This window comes from Colletotrichum jinshuiense, chromosome 9, assembly GCF_051148585.1.
Source record: "Colletotrichum jinshuiense chromosome 9, complete sequence".
Classification (NCBI taxonomy): Eukaryota; Fungi; Ascomycota; class Sordariomycetes; order Glomerellales; family Glomerellaceae; genus Colletotrichum; species Colletotrichum jinshuiense.
This window is the reverse complement of record NC_139316.1, coordinates 1,006,349-1,023,299: the sequence shown is the minus strand read 5'-3', so window position 1 is coordinate 1,023,299 and position 16,951 is coordinate 1,006,349. Positions and strand designations below refer to the sequence as shown.

The 16,951-nt window shown below is 52.0% G+C and overlaps 5 protein-coding genes across 5 annotated transcripts; 1 reads left to right on the top strand and 4 right to left on the bottom strand.

Annotated features, from left to right (window-relative positions):
* Positions 1 to 253: 253 nt before the first annotated feature.
* On the bottom strand, positions 254 to 1,767 carry EsH8_IX_000291 (class I SAM-dependent methyltransferase; the record flags this gene model as incomplete). Its single annotated transcript, XM_083266627.1, has 8 exons — positions 254 to 290; positions 435 to 851; positions 916 to 1,053; positions 1,113 to 1,150; positions 1,214 to 1,368; positions 1,433 to 1,474; positions 1,530 to 1,620; positions 1,687 to 1,767. 8 exons carry the CDS (start codon positions 1,765 to 1,767, stop codon positions 254 to 256), a joined length of 999 nt encoding a protein of 332 aa, XP_083130192.1.
* A 3,189-nt stretch (positions 1,768 to 4,956) lies between these two features.
* Positions 4,957 to 5,837, top strand: EsH8_IX_000290 (uncharacterized protein; the record flags this gene model as incomplete). Its single annotated transcript, XM_083266626.1, has 2 exons — positions 4,957 to 4,987; positions 5,047 to 5,837. The coding sequence occupies 2 exons, from the start codon at positions 4,957 to 4,959 to the stop codon at positions 5,835 to 5,837; spliced, it is 822 nt and encodes a 273-aa protein (XP_083130191.1).
* Positions 5,838 to 7,160: 1,323 nt separating this feature from the next.
* On the bottom strand, positions 7,161 to 9,029 carry EsH8_IX_000289 (acyltransferase family protein; the record flags this gene model as incomplete). The annotated part of the gene is made up of 1 exon (XM_083266625.1): positions 7,161 to 9,029. The coding sequence occupies one exon, from the start codon at positions 9,027 to 9,029 to the stop codon at positions 7,161 to 7,163; it is 1,869 nt and encodes a 622-aa protein (XP_083130190.1).
* Positions 9,030 to 12,217: 3,188 nt separating this feature from the next.
* EsH8_IX_000288 (uncharacterized protein) lies at positions 12,218 to 12,700 on the bottom strand (the record flags this gene model as incomplete). The annotated part of the gene is made up of 1 exon (XM_083266624.1): positions 12,218 to 12,700. The coding sequence occupies one exon, from the start codon at positions 12,698 to 12,700 to the stop codon at positions 12,218 to 12,220; it is 483 nt and encodes a 160-aa protein (XP_083130189.1).
* Positions 12,701 to 14,582: 1,882 nt separating this feature from the next.
* EsH8_IX_000287 (dipeptidase) lies at positions 14,583 to 16,187 on the bottom strand (the record flags this gene model as incomplete). Its single annotated transcript, XM_083266623.1, has 3 exons — positions 14,583 to 14,900; positions 14,970 to 15,641; positions 15,696 to 16,187. The coding sequence occupies 3 exons, from the start codon at positions 16,185 to 16,187 to the stop codon at positions 14,583 to 14,585; spliced, it is 1,482 nt and encodes a 493-aa protein (XP_083130188.1).
* Between the last annotated feature and the right edge of the window lie 764 nt (positions 16,188 to 16,951).

The window sequence follows — 16,951 nt, the reverse complement described above, 5'->3', positions numbered from 1 at the left end:
ATTGAAAAATTTTGTTCGACGGCGCCGGCGCCGGCCTTCCTGGATAGATTTTTTTCTCTACTTCCCTACCGAAAATGTGGGCCGACCGGGAGAGCATGGATGGATGTATCCGTACCAGCGCAGGTGATGTGCGTTTGTGCGTGTGTGTTGGTGGGCTGCAGCATCAACGTGTGCCCCCCAGTGCGGAGTTCCTCCACCCGGGCTCGTCCTCCCCGGTCCCGGTCCCCCAAAGCAGCCTCCATGCCGCTTCCCACTACGCGGACGCGGGCTTCCTGCCATGAACCACGATCCTGCACGAGTCAGCCGCCGGGACATGACGAGGGCACTACCCGATATGAATGAAGAAGAAAATGATAATGAAATATGAAGAAGTGGAAGGGGTGGAAGGGGTGGGGGGGAAACAAGGAGAAAGCAGGGGGAACAGGGATACTCACATGGGCCAGTAGGCGTGAATGCTCCGGTCGCCGACGTCCTTCCTCGCCTGCGCGGCCAGCACGTTGACCTCGTTCGCCTGCCAGCCGAGCCCGCGCGTCAGGGCGGCCATGAGGAAGCCCTGCAGGCCGGTGGTGATGTTCTCGTAGTTCCAGGCGCCGAGCTCCTTGAACTTTGGGCTGCGCGGCCAGGTGTTGCTCGGCCACTTGAAGTGCAGCTCCGTCACGTCGACGAAGCCCGCGGCCTCCATCATGGGCTTGAGCGCGCCCAGGTCGACGAAGGCGTGGTCCGACTTGGCGGCCGCCTCGCCCAGGTACTTCATCGACTTGTAAAGGGCGTGCTCCTCGGTCAGGGTGCCGTCGTCGGAGAGGGGGAGGGTGAATTCTTGCAGCTCGAGCCAGCCCCCGGGGTTCAGGTGCCTGGTGAAGCTGTGAGAGAGTGCTCACAGGGGAGTTGGGCAAAGGGGGGGGGGATGGTAGGTACTCGAATGACTGCCGGATGTACTCCTCCCACTTGGAGATGCTGGAGTTCATCATCCGGCTGTGGATGTAATCGAATGGCCTCGAATAGGTCCAGCTGTCCTCGATATCATCGACCTCGAACTTGACGTTGGGCGGCACACTGAACCGCTCTGTTAGCCGGACCTTGGCCGTTCCAAAGGAGGGGAGGTGGCCACCTACAACTGCGGCTGTGTGGGTGACAGGTCGACGCCGATAACCTGCGAGTTCTGTCGTCAGACCGACTGCAACCCGGATTGGATTTACCCATCTCGTTCACCAACCTCTGCGCCGGGATGCTCATCGCCGTAGTCCATGGCCCAAATGCCCGTGCCCGTGCCGAGGTCCAGCACACGGCCAACCTCGGCGTCCGGCTCGTTCGGGGGAGACAGCCCCAGCTTGCCCTCGAAGGACAGGTCGAAGATGTGGTGTTGAAGGTCTTCCGGGTGCCACTGTTAGCCCACTGCTCTACGCCCGGGCTGGCGATGTTAGACGAGACGAACCTAGCCTCTCATTCTCCTCTTCGTCGTTGGGAAAGTGGTATTCTTCCTGGCGTGTCAGCAGTCTTCCGGGAGACATGGCGGCCACGACGCTACGTACTGCCATCACGAAATTTGTGGTACGTGCGGCCGTTCTCTTTGCGGTAGTCGAGAATTGAGCTGTGCAGACTTGCCGTCGAGGAGGTGCCGTCCTGTCGCAATTGTCAGCAACCACGCTCCTCCGAGAAATATTTAGCTGGCGCTGGAGGGATTTGTACATCACCCAACGAGGAGTCGTTGTCATTGAAATCGTCCGGCTCGACGACGAGATTGTTATCCGGCCTTGGTGGCGAAGACATTGTGATGATATCAGAAATCTCGAGTGCGTATATATAAATTCAATTATACGTGTATCCTTTGTGCGAGGCGAATGTAAAGGAGATAAAATAAAATAAAAAAGAGGTAATCAAGAAATCAAAGTGATACGGCGACCAAGATTTGGCGTTTTGGGGGCGCGCGCAAAGTAGTGTCGTGGACTTTGCAAGCGGGGTTCTTGGATTGTTGGGTTGTCCTGATGTCACAAAAGATCAGGTACGCCGGGGGACCTTCCTGCAGGAGGCATGCGTCGAAGCAAGACCTGTGGCTCTTTTGGGTTCGATAGTGGATGATGAAGCCTTTGGCGCCTGTCTTTTGGCGCGCGGGGCAATTCCTCGGGGGGGTCATCGCAGAGCGGAAGCTTCCTGCGCACGCCGCCATCGCGGGCCAGGATGCTGGGAGCCCTGTCTTATTCGCGCACCACTAGAGCTACAAGGGAGGCCTGGACGATCTGAAGACTGCTATAATCGAATGACATGGGACCTTCCTCACTGACGGACAGGTGGTGATGGAAGAGGCGGTCTAGACTTTGGCCCAATTAGAGGGGAGCGCACCGAGGCCCGAGAAAGAATGGCAGCTGAACAACGTCGTGATGGGGGGGGGAGAAGTCTGGCAGGATGCAGTAGGAGTAGGCATGGGCACCAGGCGGGTTGGAACGAAATGGGAATGGCATCGGCCGTTTCCCTCGAATGGCGGCCGCAGCAGCCGTGTGCATGCATGCAAAGAGCAAAGCATGCAAGGAGCCAAAACCGTCCGTTGGCGTGGAACTCGACGGGACGGGCAAGAGAGGAGAAGGAGAGGGTTTGGGCGGAATTGGCCGCTGTCCGTCCGAGCGCACACATTGGCTTTGCTACCACCTTATGCTTCACGACGTACCTTAGATCATGTCATGTACCTTGCGCCGGTGCTGCCTTTAACAGCACCACGACCCCGTTTGCCCCTCTCCATTTCAGCTTGATATGAACGACACATCTGCTGCAGCTTGCAATGTGCAATCACAGATAGGCCATACCAGCTATGCGAACCCACTTCCCATGCACATTCCTATTCCTACGATGCGATGCAGCAGCCGGGGACTGAGTGCGAGTCCATTTGCCTTGAAATCCATGCCATCTGGGGGGGGGGGGGGGGTCCACGTGTGACATGGCAACATATGACATATGACTTTGCGCGTCCTCCACCCGTTCGACGACGGAGAGCCCGGTACTTCGGATTCTGGCATTTTCTGCATCGATGCGTGAGCCCTCCGCGGCACCGGGTACCGTGTGCCGTCCATCCAGTTCGCCTACGATACGCCTGCCCGGGCAGACCGGTGGCATTCGCCAACGGAAGAATATGCAGCTTCAGGCCCGTGTCCCGGCATGGAGAATGGGACCACTCCTTCCTATCCGGTGCTCGGTTTCGGATGCCCTCGTACAAGACATGTACGAAAGTCCCAAAGAGTGGCTAGTGCCGCTGCAAACCACCGATCGACTGCTGCTGCTCTCGTTCTTTGGGGGACTGGAACAAATGGCGAATACCCAACCGGTCCCCGAGTCATTGACGAATGCGACGCCAGGTGCTGGAATGCACGCATGCGTGGCCTCGTTCTATTCGTGGTGGAGAGGAGCAGGAAAAGAAGCCGTGATACGCTTAACGCGAGATTTCATGGCCTGCGTGTTCTCTCGGCAGTGATGTCTTGCGTCGTTGGCGGCTCTTGAGAAGATGAGGAGAGGAGGAGAGGAGATCCATCAGCAGCAGCAGCAGCAGCACTGAAAGGAAGCTGTCAAGCCAATCAGGGACGCTTCTCGGCGCGGACAGGTCCCCCATGTTCCCCGAAGCTGCCAAAAGTCAGCGAGGTGCTGAGAAGCTGCCCCCCTGTGCTGCCAGAAAGTCAATTCCTCCTCACAGGGCACCGTTTGGCCTTTTCCTTCGCAGTCACAAACTTTGCCAAACATTCGCCGTGGCCGACATCTATCTTTTAACTAAGCTTAGCATCTTCGTATAGCTTCAACTCAATGCCAACTTTAGAAAGTAATAGTATAAACCAGACGGGAGAATCGGTCATGCAGCCCCTTCGTTGGATTCTCTCCTGTCCCATCTTTAGCCCACCAAGTTGTCCCTCTCGGATCCAGGCAAGGCAGTCATCGCGGGTCGCATGACAGACTCCTTGGAACAATAACCTTAGTATCTGAGGCTTAGGCTGGGATTGAAACCTGGCTCAGCTAGAGAGTATCCACGGAATTAATGCCAGAAAGCGGACCAAACCCGAACCAGAACCATGCCTTCCAGATCGCCACTCTCTCCTCTCACATTCATTCCCGCCCCCCTGAGCATCGGGACTTGCGAATAGGAGACGCTCCAGTTCAAACGGGCTAGCATCGGAGAGACCTCACACCGGGCTAACAGCGCCTGCGGGTTTCGCAATGCTGGCTGCGCCAAAACAAGACGGCGGGCGAATGAGCGGCCAGCGCTGACAGGTCGCTCTGCGCACCTGCGAAGATGGGGAAACCTGGATCGTCGGAAGATCACAGCAGGGGGGGATGAGCACAATGCAGAAATGCCCACCTTGTTTTCCCTTTCTGAAGGAGAGAGGCATCGAGGATTTACGGTTGGCGCCGCCCCGGTCCAGGGGCTCGAGGGTACACACCTTGGGGGGGCCCGTTTGCCGTTCTCCGATGTTTCGTCCCATCCGAAACATTAGCACGACAGGGACGGCCTCGTCTGTGACCTGGCGTCGAACATCAGCCTCAACGACCTCACTGGCCCGGGCCCCGCGCTATGTCCTCTGCCATCTGGTCTTTACAGTCCAGACGGGCAGGATCGCCAAGTGGGCGAGTCCGCAAAATTCGGCTGACCTCGAGCAGCAGCAGTCATAGAGCCGTGTTCTTGTTTTGCTCAGCCTCAGTTGCAGAAACGTGCCCCTGTGACAGAAATGCGTCGCATCTTCAGCCGACTTTGCTTGACAGGCGGGAGCGTCACCAAGCGCCGGCATCTTTGGGCAGCTTCACAGCAACGTTCGGATTAAATGTCCATCATGGAGTGCTGCCTTATTTAAGGCCGCAGATGCCCGTGGTTCTGACATGAAGCTGGCCCAAAAGCATCCGCAGGTCCGCAGTTTGCTTACATCCATTTCTTGTAATAATAGTAGAGTATTTTGATAATACTTCTTTTCCCCATTCTTTCATTTCACCATGGTCCGAGTCTCCTTCGCCGCAGCCCTCTGTAAGTACCGAGCCCGAAAAACCTAGGCAGTGGCCGGCCCTGACTAACATGTCTCGCAGTCGCCGTCACGGCACTGGCTGTTCCCAGCCCCCTCACGCCAGACCCTTCCGGCGAAAAGAACATCGGCAACGGCCAAGGGGTCCAGTTCATCGGCGGTGCCTGTCTGAACAGCAAGGACTGCGCCTCGGCCTGCTGTGCAACTCTGAGTGGCGCGGGCATTTGCTCCGGGGTCGGCGCACAGTTCCAAGCAGGCAAACAGGGATGCGGCTTCGGCGACGGCGGAGCAGCAGCAGCTCCCGCCCCACCCCAGGGAGCCGGCCAAGCAGCACCGTCTGCGGAATCCGGCGCTGGCAGCGGGAGCAAAGCAGGCGCGGGGTCGTCAGGGGCCCCAGGCTCGTCAAACGTCGGTGCCGGCAACGGCCAGCAGTTCATCACCGGCCAGTGTCTCTCAGACGCGGATTGCGCCTCGGGGTGCTGTGCTGGTCCCAAAGGCGCTTGCGCTGCCCGAGCCGTCGCCGAGGAGAACGGGAAATCGGGCTGCGGCTTCGGCGGAGCCGGTAGCACTACCGGGCCGTCGGGCGGCTCGACAGTCGAGACTGCCGCTCCCGCGGCACCCTCGGCGCCCGCCCAGGCTGCGCCGCCCGCAGACGCAGGATCGTCGGGTGCCGGCCAAGGCGCACCCGGGTCCCAGAATGTGGGGAAGGGGAACGGGCAGCAGTTCATCACGGGCCAATGCCTCTCGGACGCGGATTGCGCCTCGGGATGCTGCGCGGGTCCCAAGGGCGCATGCTCTGCAAAGGCGGTTGCGAACGAGAACGGCAAAACAGGTTGTGGATTCACGGCGGCATGATTTGATGTTCGGGGATGGGATGGGCGTATCCCATACGGGGGCAAGCGCGCGCACTGGAGGCTTGTTCGAGTTCTGTTGGCAAATATTACATTATAGGTGTGGATTAATCGGCGCCATAGGCGTTGAACTTCTTCTAAATAGACAAATTAAATTCTTTTTGAAGACACTGTTATCGGTCAGTCCCCAATAATCGTGTGAGGCTCAAGAAAGCGATGAATAAGTTTGTGTAACAGGACTTAACTTGTCTCTGAAACAATAACAAAATCAGATGAATATTTTATGACATTATTGAATTTATCATGGACAGCCCAGTTTCTTGGTATATCCAACGCCTAGAAAGTCGAACAGACTCAACCGACCGTAAATCCACTACACCACGTCTCACGTGCTAGTATATCTTGGCCCAGTGGCCTACTCCAGCACCCTCACTTTCACGCCCTCGAGGATACCACCGGGTCGCCTAAGCTGCTTCGACGAGTCGTTTCCAGGCGCAGACTACTATGTGTCTGAAGTGTATACATTGTCATTGCTCTCGGGAACGCACCCGAGTTGGGTGGGCGTAATTTTAATAAAGGATGACTTTTAAAACTTCTCATATTAGATTAAGTTTGTGAGCTTCGACATTATAGAAGGGATGAGAAAATTCATGAGAAGGGCCTAAGAAGCAACCTAGAACTAGCTAAGAGTTTGTATTACGATCAGACTCCAGAAACAATACTCCCTCTCTGTTACGGCAATACCTATACAACAAGTTCGATTATGCTAGTGATCAGAGCGGCTATCATACGTCTACTTCCTTCGGCAGACCAATGTTTCACCTGGCATCTCTGCTTCAGTGCCTTCACATGAAAATTTGCCAGGTAATTAATCATAACAATAGTGCCCAGACTTGCAACGAATACCTTGCGCCTTCAGCCGCTCCAATCATTGTCAACGGTAAGCAGGTCGTACATTATCAATGGTTGCGTAGGAATGTGCAGCGCACGTGACCAGCTAGCCTTAGCATTTAAAGTGTATATTCTTGCTGTATTTTTCTACCTCCATTAAAGATGAAAGACGGCAGATCCGATTGGATGAATCGTGCATGCAATGCGGCTGTTTGGACTGGGTTTGGGTGAGAACAGATTTTAATTATGGAGTAGTATTCATTTGCATTGAATCAACTACCTATGCGAGAAATACTTCTCTTACTATTATTTACTAGTTTTCGTCTTAATTCTTATTACTATTAATATTGGTCGCAATTCCCGACAAGATAAAGTATGTCTGGATATCTGAACCGAGTTGTGACACTATAAGTGCGTCTCATCTACTGTCTGGAGATCAATCCTTTCTCCACGACTTTTCCCCGATCCAACGAGTAAACTTCACAGCAGGCACATCAATTAGTCGGTTAAACACATCGCTCGCCCATAGCAACGCGAGAGTATTGATGAGGGTTCCCCAGAAGAATGAAAGCCCATAACCACTCTCAGCGAGGTATAACAAGTCGGCAGCCTCGGAGAGCTTGCCGCCTTCGATAAGAGCATTGGACTCGGTAATAGCTCCTTCCATAGCTGCGTGAGCAGGACCCAGCCACCTGACGCCGATCATGTGGTTGACGGCTCCGTGCAGGAGGTAAAGGGAGTATGATATGTGACCCAAGTACTGCGGGAAGCTGCCAGTGAAAAGGCGTTGAAGGAAAGGCTCCTGCTGCGTCTTGCTTTCGGTCAAAGACGCTGCCGCCAGGTGTTCCTTTTGGGTTTCGTCGAGGTCGGGGTTGGTCTGGTGCCAAGGAAGCCTGATATTCTGCCCCCTCAACAAGGAGCTGAGGGTAAAAGACACTGGCGGGGAATACATCAAGGCAATGATGAAGATGACGGCGCCCACCGAGTTCCAGAAGAGCTGGTTACGGTCGGCCGATACGATGTAATAATCCGGCACAATATGTCCGATGATAACGTACCCGGGCGTGCCCGAGCCGTTAATTTCGGGATAAGAGAATAAATGGAGCGCGACGATGAACAAGAAAATCGTCACCGTATGGCGGATAATGTGAAGCGTTTTCGAGGTGATATTTGGGAAAGGTCGGAAGTTGAAAGTTGGGAGGATGCTGCCGGATGTCTCTTGCATGGAATTATTTGCCGGGAGGATAATGGAAATCTCCGCCAGCAACAGACCCCAGCAGAAAAGGGATTGGTCCCAGTCACCAATGTGGACGAGCCAAAGAGCGAGGCCGGTTACCGAAAACATATGGATCCATCTTTTGGCGCGGGAGAAGATAAGCAGAAGGAAGAAGACGAGCAATGAGCCCTTGAACTCGACAGGGATGGTCCAGAGATGCCCGTCGTATTCGCTGCCCTTCATGTTCTCTCGGTTTATGATGGGCCGGAAAGGGTTCATAAGATCAACGTTTGACCAGAACCAATGCCGGAGCTGCTGGCCAATGGTCTGACCAACAGGAGGGACTGGTGCCCCAGAAGGGTCCCGCATGTAATCGCCGGCAAATACCAAGACAGCAATAAGGAAGGTTGAGGCGAGGATTGGCAGATAGAGTCGGAATGGGCGTCGGAATGCGGAGCCGGCAAGGGCGCTGAAGGCCTCGTCTGGTTTGCGCTGGTGAAGCATCTTAAGGGTCTTGAGTGTGAGCACAAATCCGGAGATGACGAAGAATACGGTGACGCTCGAGCGTCCGGAGTGCAGAGCCCTGACGATAGGTAGCTGCCAGAAGAGGTAATTATCATCGCCCCAGCCATATCCATATCGAAGTTTCGGGAACCAAAGGTATGAGAAGTGAAAGATGTAGACGATGAAGGCCGCAACACCACGGAGGCCGTCCAAGTATGCCGTGCTACTCAAGCGTCGTTGCCTCGGGCGGTCGCCGGGCTTAGTCGTAAAATGATTGATAGGACTGATGATAAATACCGGCAACAACGGATAGACCAGTGGTTTAAGAGAAATCAGGACCGACAAGACCCGGTCGCGCCGGGTCAGCTTTTTTCGGAGGTGGAGGTGCTCCGTGAAGAACATGGATACGGAGTTTCTTGCAGATCTCACAGAGTCGAGAAACGCGTACTCTCTTTTCTCCATATTGCCCATATCATCGTCTCGATATCGCTGTTGCTCCGGAGTGCCATGTTCGTGCTCGGCCATGAGAGAGTAACTATCCGGGTCGTCCCGCGAGAACCGCCGGAAAGGGTTGGTGAACTGCATCGTCATAATCGTGGCCAAGCAGTCTACCTGGCGAATATAGTGGGCAGAAGCAGTATTGTAGAGCAGGTGAAGAAACAACTCCCTGAGTTTAGACGGGGCCAAAGGTGTTATATGTGCTTAAAAGAGGACTCCCAATTCATATTGTGGCGGTGGATCACACCATTCAAAGTGATTAGCGCTAGATTTAATGTAAGTTGTCCAGTATCAGACACCTTTCTTTACTTGGAAGATGCAGCGTTGATGTCCCCTTTGCATTCGTAAAAGGAGCCGGAGCTATGCAGCCAATGTTACGATTCCGTCTTCGTGCCACGAGGGAAATGCTAGTACTGGAGCGGCTGTCTTTACACTTGCACCGTAAGGAGCCCTTCGGAATGGGATTGTAGTGGCTGTAAAAGAGAGCCTGTGGGACGAAATGGTCTCGGGCCGGCCGATGTTGTAAGTAGAAGCATGCTTCCGGCGACGATTGGTGGCGACGATTCATAATGGCGATCGGTGGCAGCTAGCCTAGACGCGCTTGGTCGAAAATAGCATGGGACAGGCGCTTTCAAGATTGAAGCTTCTATCGAAAATTGCCGTTTTCGTCCGCACGGAGGACATGCCGCAACGTTGGAATTGGCTGTCGGCTTCTACCTTTGGTCATTTCACTGACAATAATGCCAGTCGTGAATTCGCAGCTGAAATAAGGAATTAGAAACTAATGGAGAATCGTTCCGAGCCGCCTTCCCTTTCCAAAATCTTTTCTTGCTGCCGGATCCGGGGTCTTACCCTGGCCAGATTCATAAAATGTTCCGATCCGGGTCAACCGCTGAGACAGGACGCAGTTGGTACAATTGGCGTCAATGCCCTACTCTCTGCTGTATTCCCTAATGTATTTCCAGCAGTTAAGCCAAAATACAATCATGCTGCCCGGTTGGCAAGTAAATACCAAACACCATGGGAAGATATCACAAAGCTTTTCGTCAAGCAGTCGCAGCTACTACCGCCGAATACCGGTTTTATATCCGCTAGAGCGGTCGCTATAAAGGGACATATTCTTTAACCGCAATATTTGAGTCGAACAATAAAGAAACTACAAGCCATGGCCAGAACCTTCTGCTTTCTTTGCTTAAGCATATTTTGAAGGTGATGAAGACCAGTTTCGGACCGATTTTCGCGGATCTGATTTTACCCACATCCGATCTGGCTGCAGAAACGGTCCGTATTAAAGAAGGCAGAGCGTGGCCATTAGTTGCGATTATCATCCTATTATGTTCGTCAATGGAGGGGCATAGAAATACTGCTCATTTCCCCCGAGCCATCTGCAGATTTATATCTCTTATCGTCTTGCGTTTTCTTGAGATATTTGCCAAACCAGGCTAGGGAATTTTCAAGAAGCTAGACTAACCAGCCGCATCACCATCTATAAAACTGTCAAGAAATAATTGGCGAGGCACATGTTTTTATTGAAGCCGTTGACGGTGCTCTGAATAGTAGAAAAGGGGTTTACACACAATGGATTTAACTTGCAGAACTTATTACTTACCGCAATAAAATTTAATACGCTTTAGACACCACTGAAGACTCGATCAACGATATGTCCTTGAACAAGTAGGCAATAGTTGACTATATGATGCATCTTACTGAAGATGTTGCTTTGAATCTTGGACATTTATGTGAGTAAATGGATTATCAATGACTATACCGAGAAAATATTATGAGAGAGCCAGGTATACCGAACACCACAAAAGACGTTCTTAACCGGTACTATGCCCAGATCTGAGGTTGCCGGTCAAGTAAATACGAAATACGGTGTTTCTCTTTGTCGGGTTCACCGCCATGCTATAAGCCCACAAGTCTTATATTGCAGTATTGTCCGTTCTTTGGGCGAGTCAATAACGTTCCGCATTCTTACGGAATAGATAAGCGACCATCCTGGAATGAAAAGATGTCGGCTGCGCCTACAACCGGATGTTGGCTTGGAGTGAGCGTTATCGTACAGTGAGGCATGTGTCTTACAATAGCTTGGCAGCCGGGCTTCCCATTCCACTGCCCCCTTCATAAATGAATGAATTCGGCAAGTTAACACCGCCCTAACACCAAAGAGGTAGCCGTCGACGGTTGCAGGCGGGAATGAAGAGTGATTTTTGCTTTAGTGAAGACAGGCGTACTAGTGCAGTCTATGGTATTATTTTCAAAGCTGCTTTAGATTTAGCTGCAGCCTTGGCTCGTCCTGGTCTGCCAAGGGTAAGCCGGATGAGGACTCTACATTCCCAAAGCATGAAGTCATTTTCACGTCGGTGAATGCTTTGATATGTGTTCCCGCTGCACATCGCCCAGTTTAATATAAATTCATACTCCGCGGGACCCCGCTATTCCCAAAGACCAGCTTCATCAGTGCAAGATATCCTTTATTCAACGTCGATCCAAACTTATGTATCGATGAACTTCAATCTGAGGGCCCAGGACAGATACCGGCATTCTTTATTTTCCATCTAGTATTTAGGTGCCAGCTGCCGAGTTGGTAAAGGATGTGGAAAGGATCGTAGGGTCGCAATCTGGCCGACCCTGACCGTTACCATGATTACGTATCCAGCCACCCTCGCACAAGTAGCACACCAAAGACATTTACATGGAATTCTCATACAGGATAATCAGTATTAACACCGAATTTACAGCATTTGGGTCTCCAATGTAATTCGGTGGGGCCTGCTCAGACACTCAATCTTGAGTTGAAAGAGCAAGCCCAGGCTTGTGCCTTGGCCAGATACTACGGACCATTTAGGATGATTTTGATAGCATTCCTTTAGTAATCCCGGCATTTCTGGGAAGAAATCTCACATGCCTGGCCCTGGGCGCAGCCTGGTGGTTTCCAGGTACGGCAAGCCCTGCGATAGGGTCGACTTCGGTATCTGAGGCTCCTTCTGCGGGAAGGATTTTAAAGTGCGCAATCAGATGCAAGAAGACTGTGTATAACGCCTTGGACGCAACGTGACTTGCCACACACATACGACCACCTATACCGAAAGCATACTGGTGTCTATTTGCTGTCTGATCGTCATCCAGCCATCGCTCAGGTGCAAAGGTGTTGGGATCAGCAAAAACGGCGGGATCTGCCATTGCAGTTAGCGACGGCTTTGGGATAAACACCTCATTGCAAATACGGTCTGGAAAGGAGCGCAGATTGTTGAGCAACTGAAGCACGTGGTAGACTAACCTCTGGAGCATGCCCATGAGTTGAGGAAAAGCAAGGTCTTGGGCGGGATCGTCGAACCTTGCCAGTTCACGTACGAATGCGTAGCCTTGGGTAATGCAAGCCGCAGGACAACAAAGTACCTTCCGATTTCTTTCGTCAGCGCTTCGAGGTACTCAATCTTAGTGTGGGCCACGCTCGGGCTTTCCAGCAGTCGTCCGTCATCGACTTCAGCGATGGCACGGTATGCCTGTTCCTGGACGTCCTGATAGTGGGCCAGGAGCAGCATCGCCCACATGATGGAGCGCTTGGTGGTATCTGCGCCCGCCATCATGCTAAGACTGACACTGAGCAGCTCACCCTCACTCAGTCCCTTGCTCTCGGGATCCTTGAGAACGTTGCCCTGAATGCAGGGCCGGTCAACGCCGAGGGCGATCTCCCGACGGAGGTTTTCCTGTAGAGCAGCGTGATATGCATGGCGCCTCTTTCCAACGTCTGCCATAGGGACACCAGAGCGGAGCCCAAAAGCATCGGCTATGGCGTGCAGTGGACGCAGAATGGGGATGTAGTTGGAATAGTTGGAAGACACATCTCGAAACGCGGCGATTTGTTCTTCTATGTAGATTATTTCCGAGAGAAGCAAGTTCTTGCGAAGATCCTTAACGTCTTCGACTCTTGAGGTATAGTCAGTGATTGAATAGCTTCAGTAAGGCGATGATCTTGGTCATGTTACCTAGTGCCATAACTAAGGGTGAGACTTAGATTGAGTGCAAACTTCCGTGCTGGATCTAAGACATTGACGGGAACCTTTCCATCTTTGCAGCTTGATAAAATATCTAGCAAGAAGGCCCTGGACTCCAAATTCAAGATCTTGTAGGTATTAGCCTTACCGACCCTGAAAATTTGTGGGTGTAGAAGGACATTATAAATTCGACTTACCGGCAGGTAACTCTCAACGCTAGTCTTGTTCAGAGCAGTAGCAGCAACCTTTCTTCTTCTTTTACAGCTGTCGTCCCAAGGACTTGTTCCAATACTAGTGACCGGCCCGCCACGTTGTACTTTCTTGTGAAGTACGTAAAAGATCGGCCGTCCATTCGTTGCTTCGCGTTGGGTTATGAACAATGCACGTGCTGCAGCCGCAGTGTTCACAACCACAGCGGTGGTATTTCCAAGCTGAAGTTGGAACACATCACCGTACCTTTGAGCCCATTTCCGATACACATCCGAGTTAACCTTACCATCAATTGATGGGAGACTTCCGAATAGGGGATATCCCCATGGGCCAGGGAGATTTGGAACGCGGGATTTAAGTCGGATAATCTCGTTAAAAACAAGATAGACAATGAAAGTTGCCAATGGAGCAATCAAAAACATCTTGATAAACTGTAGGATGATACCACTGTAGGCCGCGGTGAAGCCGAGTAAAGGCAAATGAATGGCCGACATGTTGCCTCAAACGCTCGCCCAAAGGCATAGAACCAATAGATTTTGAGTTACGCCTCAGGACTTGGGTGCTCAAGATTATTTGATCTCATAGAACGAGGCCTGATATATGCTGTCTCTCCATGGATGCCTGGCGCATTCTTCATCGCAACCCAAGCATCGGCCAATATGAACAGAACGGAACGACAACCTTCGACGAGTATCAGGAGCGAGGGTGATGCTTGAACCCCACTGCTCAAATTGTTAGGGCTCTACATAGACCCTTCAAAGTACTTATCCAACACCAATCATGAATAGGTAATTACTTGCTAAGCTGCTCGTTGGATGTGACTAAAGCAGCTGGCGATCCATTGCAGGTTACCCTTGTCACATTCAAGGGCAGTCTGCAGCAGTCGGCATCAAAAGATTAACATGAGATAAGCACACAAACGTTCCCCGCTTCCTCGTCGGGAATCATCCGAAACTCCCCAACGTCCCAAATTGAGCCGAAGACAGAGAATTGTATGTAGACGGATTCTTGCATGTTCAAGTCGCCTTTGTTGGTTCCCCTCTATTCGCATGACACCATGCAGTGGGTCGCTGACGCCTTTGAGACGGACTTTTTGTACTGGATTGCAAACTTGTTCTAAGCCAAAGTGCAGTTAAATAAGTGTGGGTTAATAAATCCTTGAATAAATATGGAAATGAGGATCATGCATGATGCCAGGCAAAACCAGGAGTGTAGATTTAGTTTGGCACGACTACCAGGCACACGGTCGTCCCATGACCGGCATTGCAGCAATGACATACTACAAAACCTCGTTCGTGTGAAGTTGGCGCAACGAGAGCTTATTTAATACACTGGAATGTTTCGTCAAAAGTCAAGGCGAGATAGGCGCCAGACGACCTTGGTATCGAATTGTCTTCCGGAGTGATAAAGCAATGCCTTGACGCTTATTATATCAAAGATGCTTTTCTTCTTTGACGAGCGGGCTCGTTTTACCCACGCCAAACTGATTTGGCTGACCCCAACCTTCCCTCGCAGCTCGTTCACGAGTCTCACGATACATAAATGGTGAACTCTTATAAGCAATATGCCATTTTCGACCTTCCCATTCTTCCTCCACCGCCTTGTGTCCATCGGCCCTAATCTCTTCTCCTCTGCGCTCTATATCTGCCCAAACTCGGAGAAGATTCTCGCCAGCAAGAAGACGTATTTGTTCGTCCGTAGCACCGCGTGCCATGAGGAGTTGAAGCAGGTCCGGAAATTTGGACACGTCCTTTGAGAGATTCGTGTTAGCTTGCAAGTGATCTACAGATAACTGTTGAAGGGTAGGGGACCGACTCACCTCCAGCCCGGCCGGAGTAAATGGAGTACCACTAAAGTCAGATCCAATACCGACGTGATCCCAGCCAGCGACATCTGCGAGGTGCCAAATATGATCAACAACATCGTGAATTGTCACGGCGTTCGGATCTTCTATGTTCAAGAAGCGATTCACAAACACTGCCATGACAATGCCTCCGTTCCGACGAACGCTTCGAAGAACATCATCGGGAACATTCCTCAAATGGGGAGTTACAGAGTAGGCTCCTGAGTGAGAGAAGATGACCGGCGCTTGTGCTAATGAAAGCACATCTCTCATAGTCTGGTGTGATACATGCGATAGATCAAGCATCATGCCGAGACGATTCATTTCACGCACGTAGGCAGCACCAAATGCCGTTAGCCCACCATCAGGTTTGCCTGCCGCAACAGACGACGCAGATGTCGCCCATGCGTTGTCGCAATTATGGGTAGTCGTGATATATCGCGCGCCCAGCTCGTACGCTTGGCGGATGGCTGCAATCGAGCCGCCAAGCTGATGTCCTCCCTCGATTCCTAGCATACTGGCTATCCGACCCGAGGCGAACGCCGCGCGGGCACATGTTGGGCTGGTGCAATATGTAAATACATCGGGATGCTCGGCGATGAAGCGCTTGGCGATGTCGATTTGTTCAAGTGTATCACGCACAACCCACTAGAACGCCCATTCAGCAGCTGCCCTCAAAGAATGCGGAGATCATTTTCTTACCGAAGGGTCTTCAAAGTGCTTTTGCGTAGCATCACAATGAACATACACACTCCAGAACTGCCCCCCCATCATACCCTGCCTCATACGACCAATGTCTGTATGGCCCAATAGACGCTGGTTAGGGTCAAACTTGTCGTCGTAGATGCGGTTCTGAAGTTCCACGCGTAATAACCACGGTAGATCATTGTGCCCATCTATCAAAGGTGTCGATTCCAGAACTTTCTTTGTTCTCAGAGCAAAATTCGTAGGATCTATCGGCTCTTCGGCTGGCAGGAACCAGGTGCCTAGTCTGCTGAATGGGTTGATAAAGACGGCAAGGCCTGCAGTGAGGAAAGCAAATTGCCAACTTCGAAACCAGTTGGTCTGACGGCGCGACGGATGAACAACGACAGCTGATGGGTTGAGCTCTCCAGTACTTCTTGATTGATGATTTGATCTCTCCACAGACTCTGCCTCAAAGGGTAGGTCGTTGTTGTGTAATAGCTCTGCCATGGCAACTCAGCTTGTGCATCCGAATTGTCGACAATAGTAGCGCTCAGTAAAAGTTGTTGTGAAGCGTGTCAAGCTCAGGTTGCTAAACCTTCGAGCTCAAAATGTTTGCAGTTATCGATCCGTCGATGCGACATCGGATGACTTCATTGTCATTGTGGTTAATGATGCGTCGGAGTGACTCCGCATCTATAACATGGATCTACATTCCCGATGGTGCATTGAATTTGGTATTGCCGATAGCTTTCTGGCTAGCTCGACTCCATCCGAATCCTTCGATGCAACCTGTGCTATCTTCATGCATCGCAACACAACCCTTGGTATCACGACATCGCCCAAAACTGCCCGTCCGCCATCCGCTCCTACAAAGAGCGGAGGCCCGCATCCCTCTAAGTGGGGCATTATTAACAACGTTGATCCGCTCATGCGCCGGCCCCCTCCTCCGCATCGAACCCGTGCCTCAACCCTGAGGCACGGGCTTCATAGCCAGTCGTTCGCAGTATACCCCGCTCTCGGTGCCGGAGCTTACACGGGCTTAATGATATTGAGGCAGCGCCAAGTATCTGCCGTGATAACTTTTCCGGATCTCATTGGTGTGGAGACACCTTGCTGCAGTGACTGTGTCTAGAAATGTGCGACTGAAGAGGATGTAGCTGGCTAACAATACGGGCCATACATGCCGAGATTCTCCAAATTCAATGCAATGCAGTAGCTGCAGGCTAGATGTCACCTAGACCTTGTCTATTGCGCAATTATACGCTCAAATC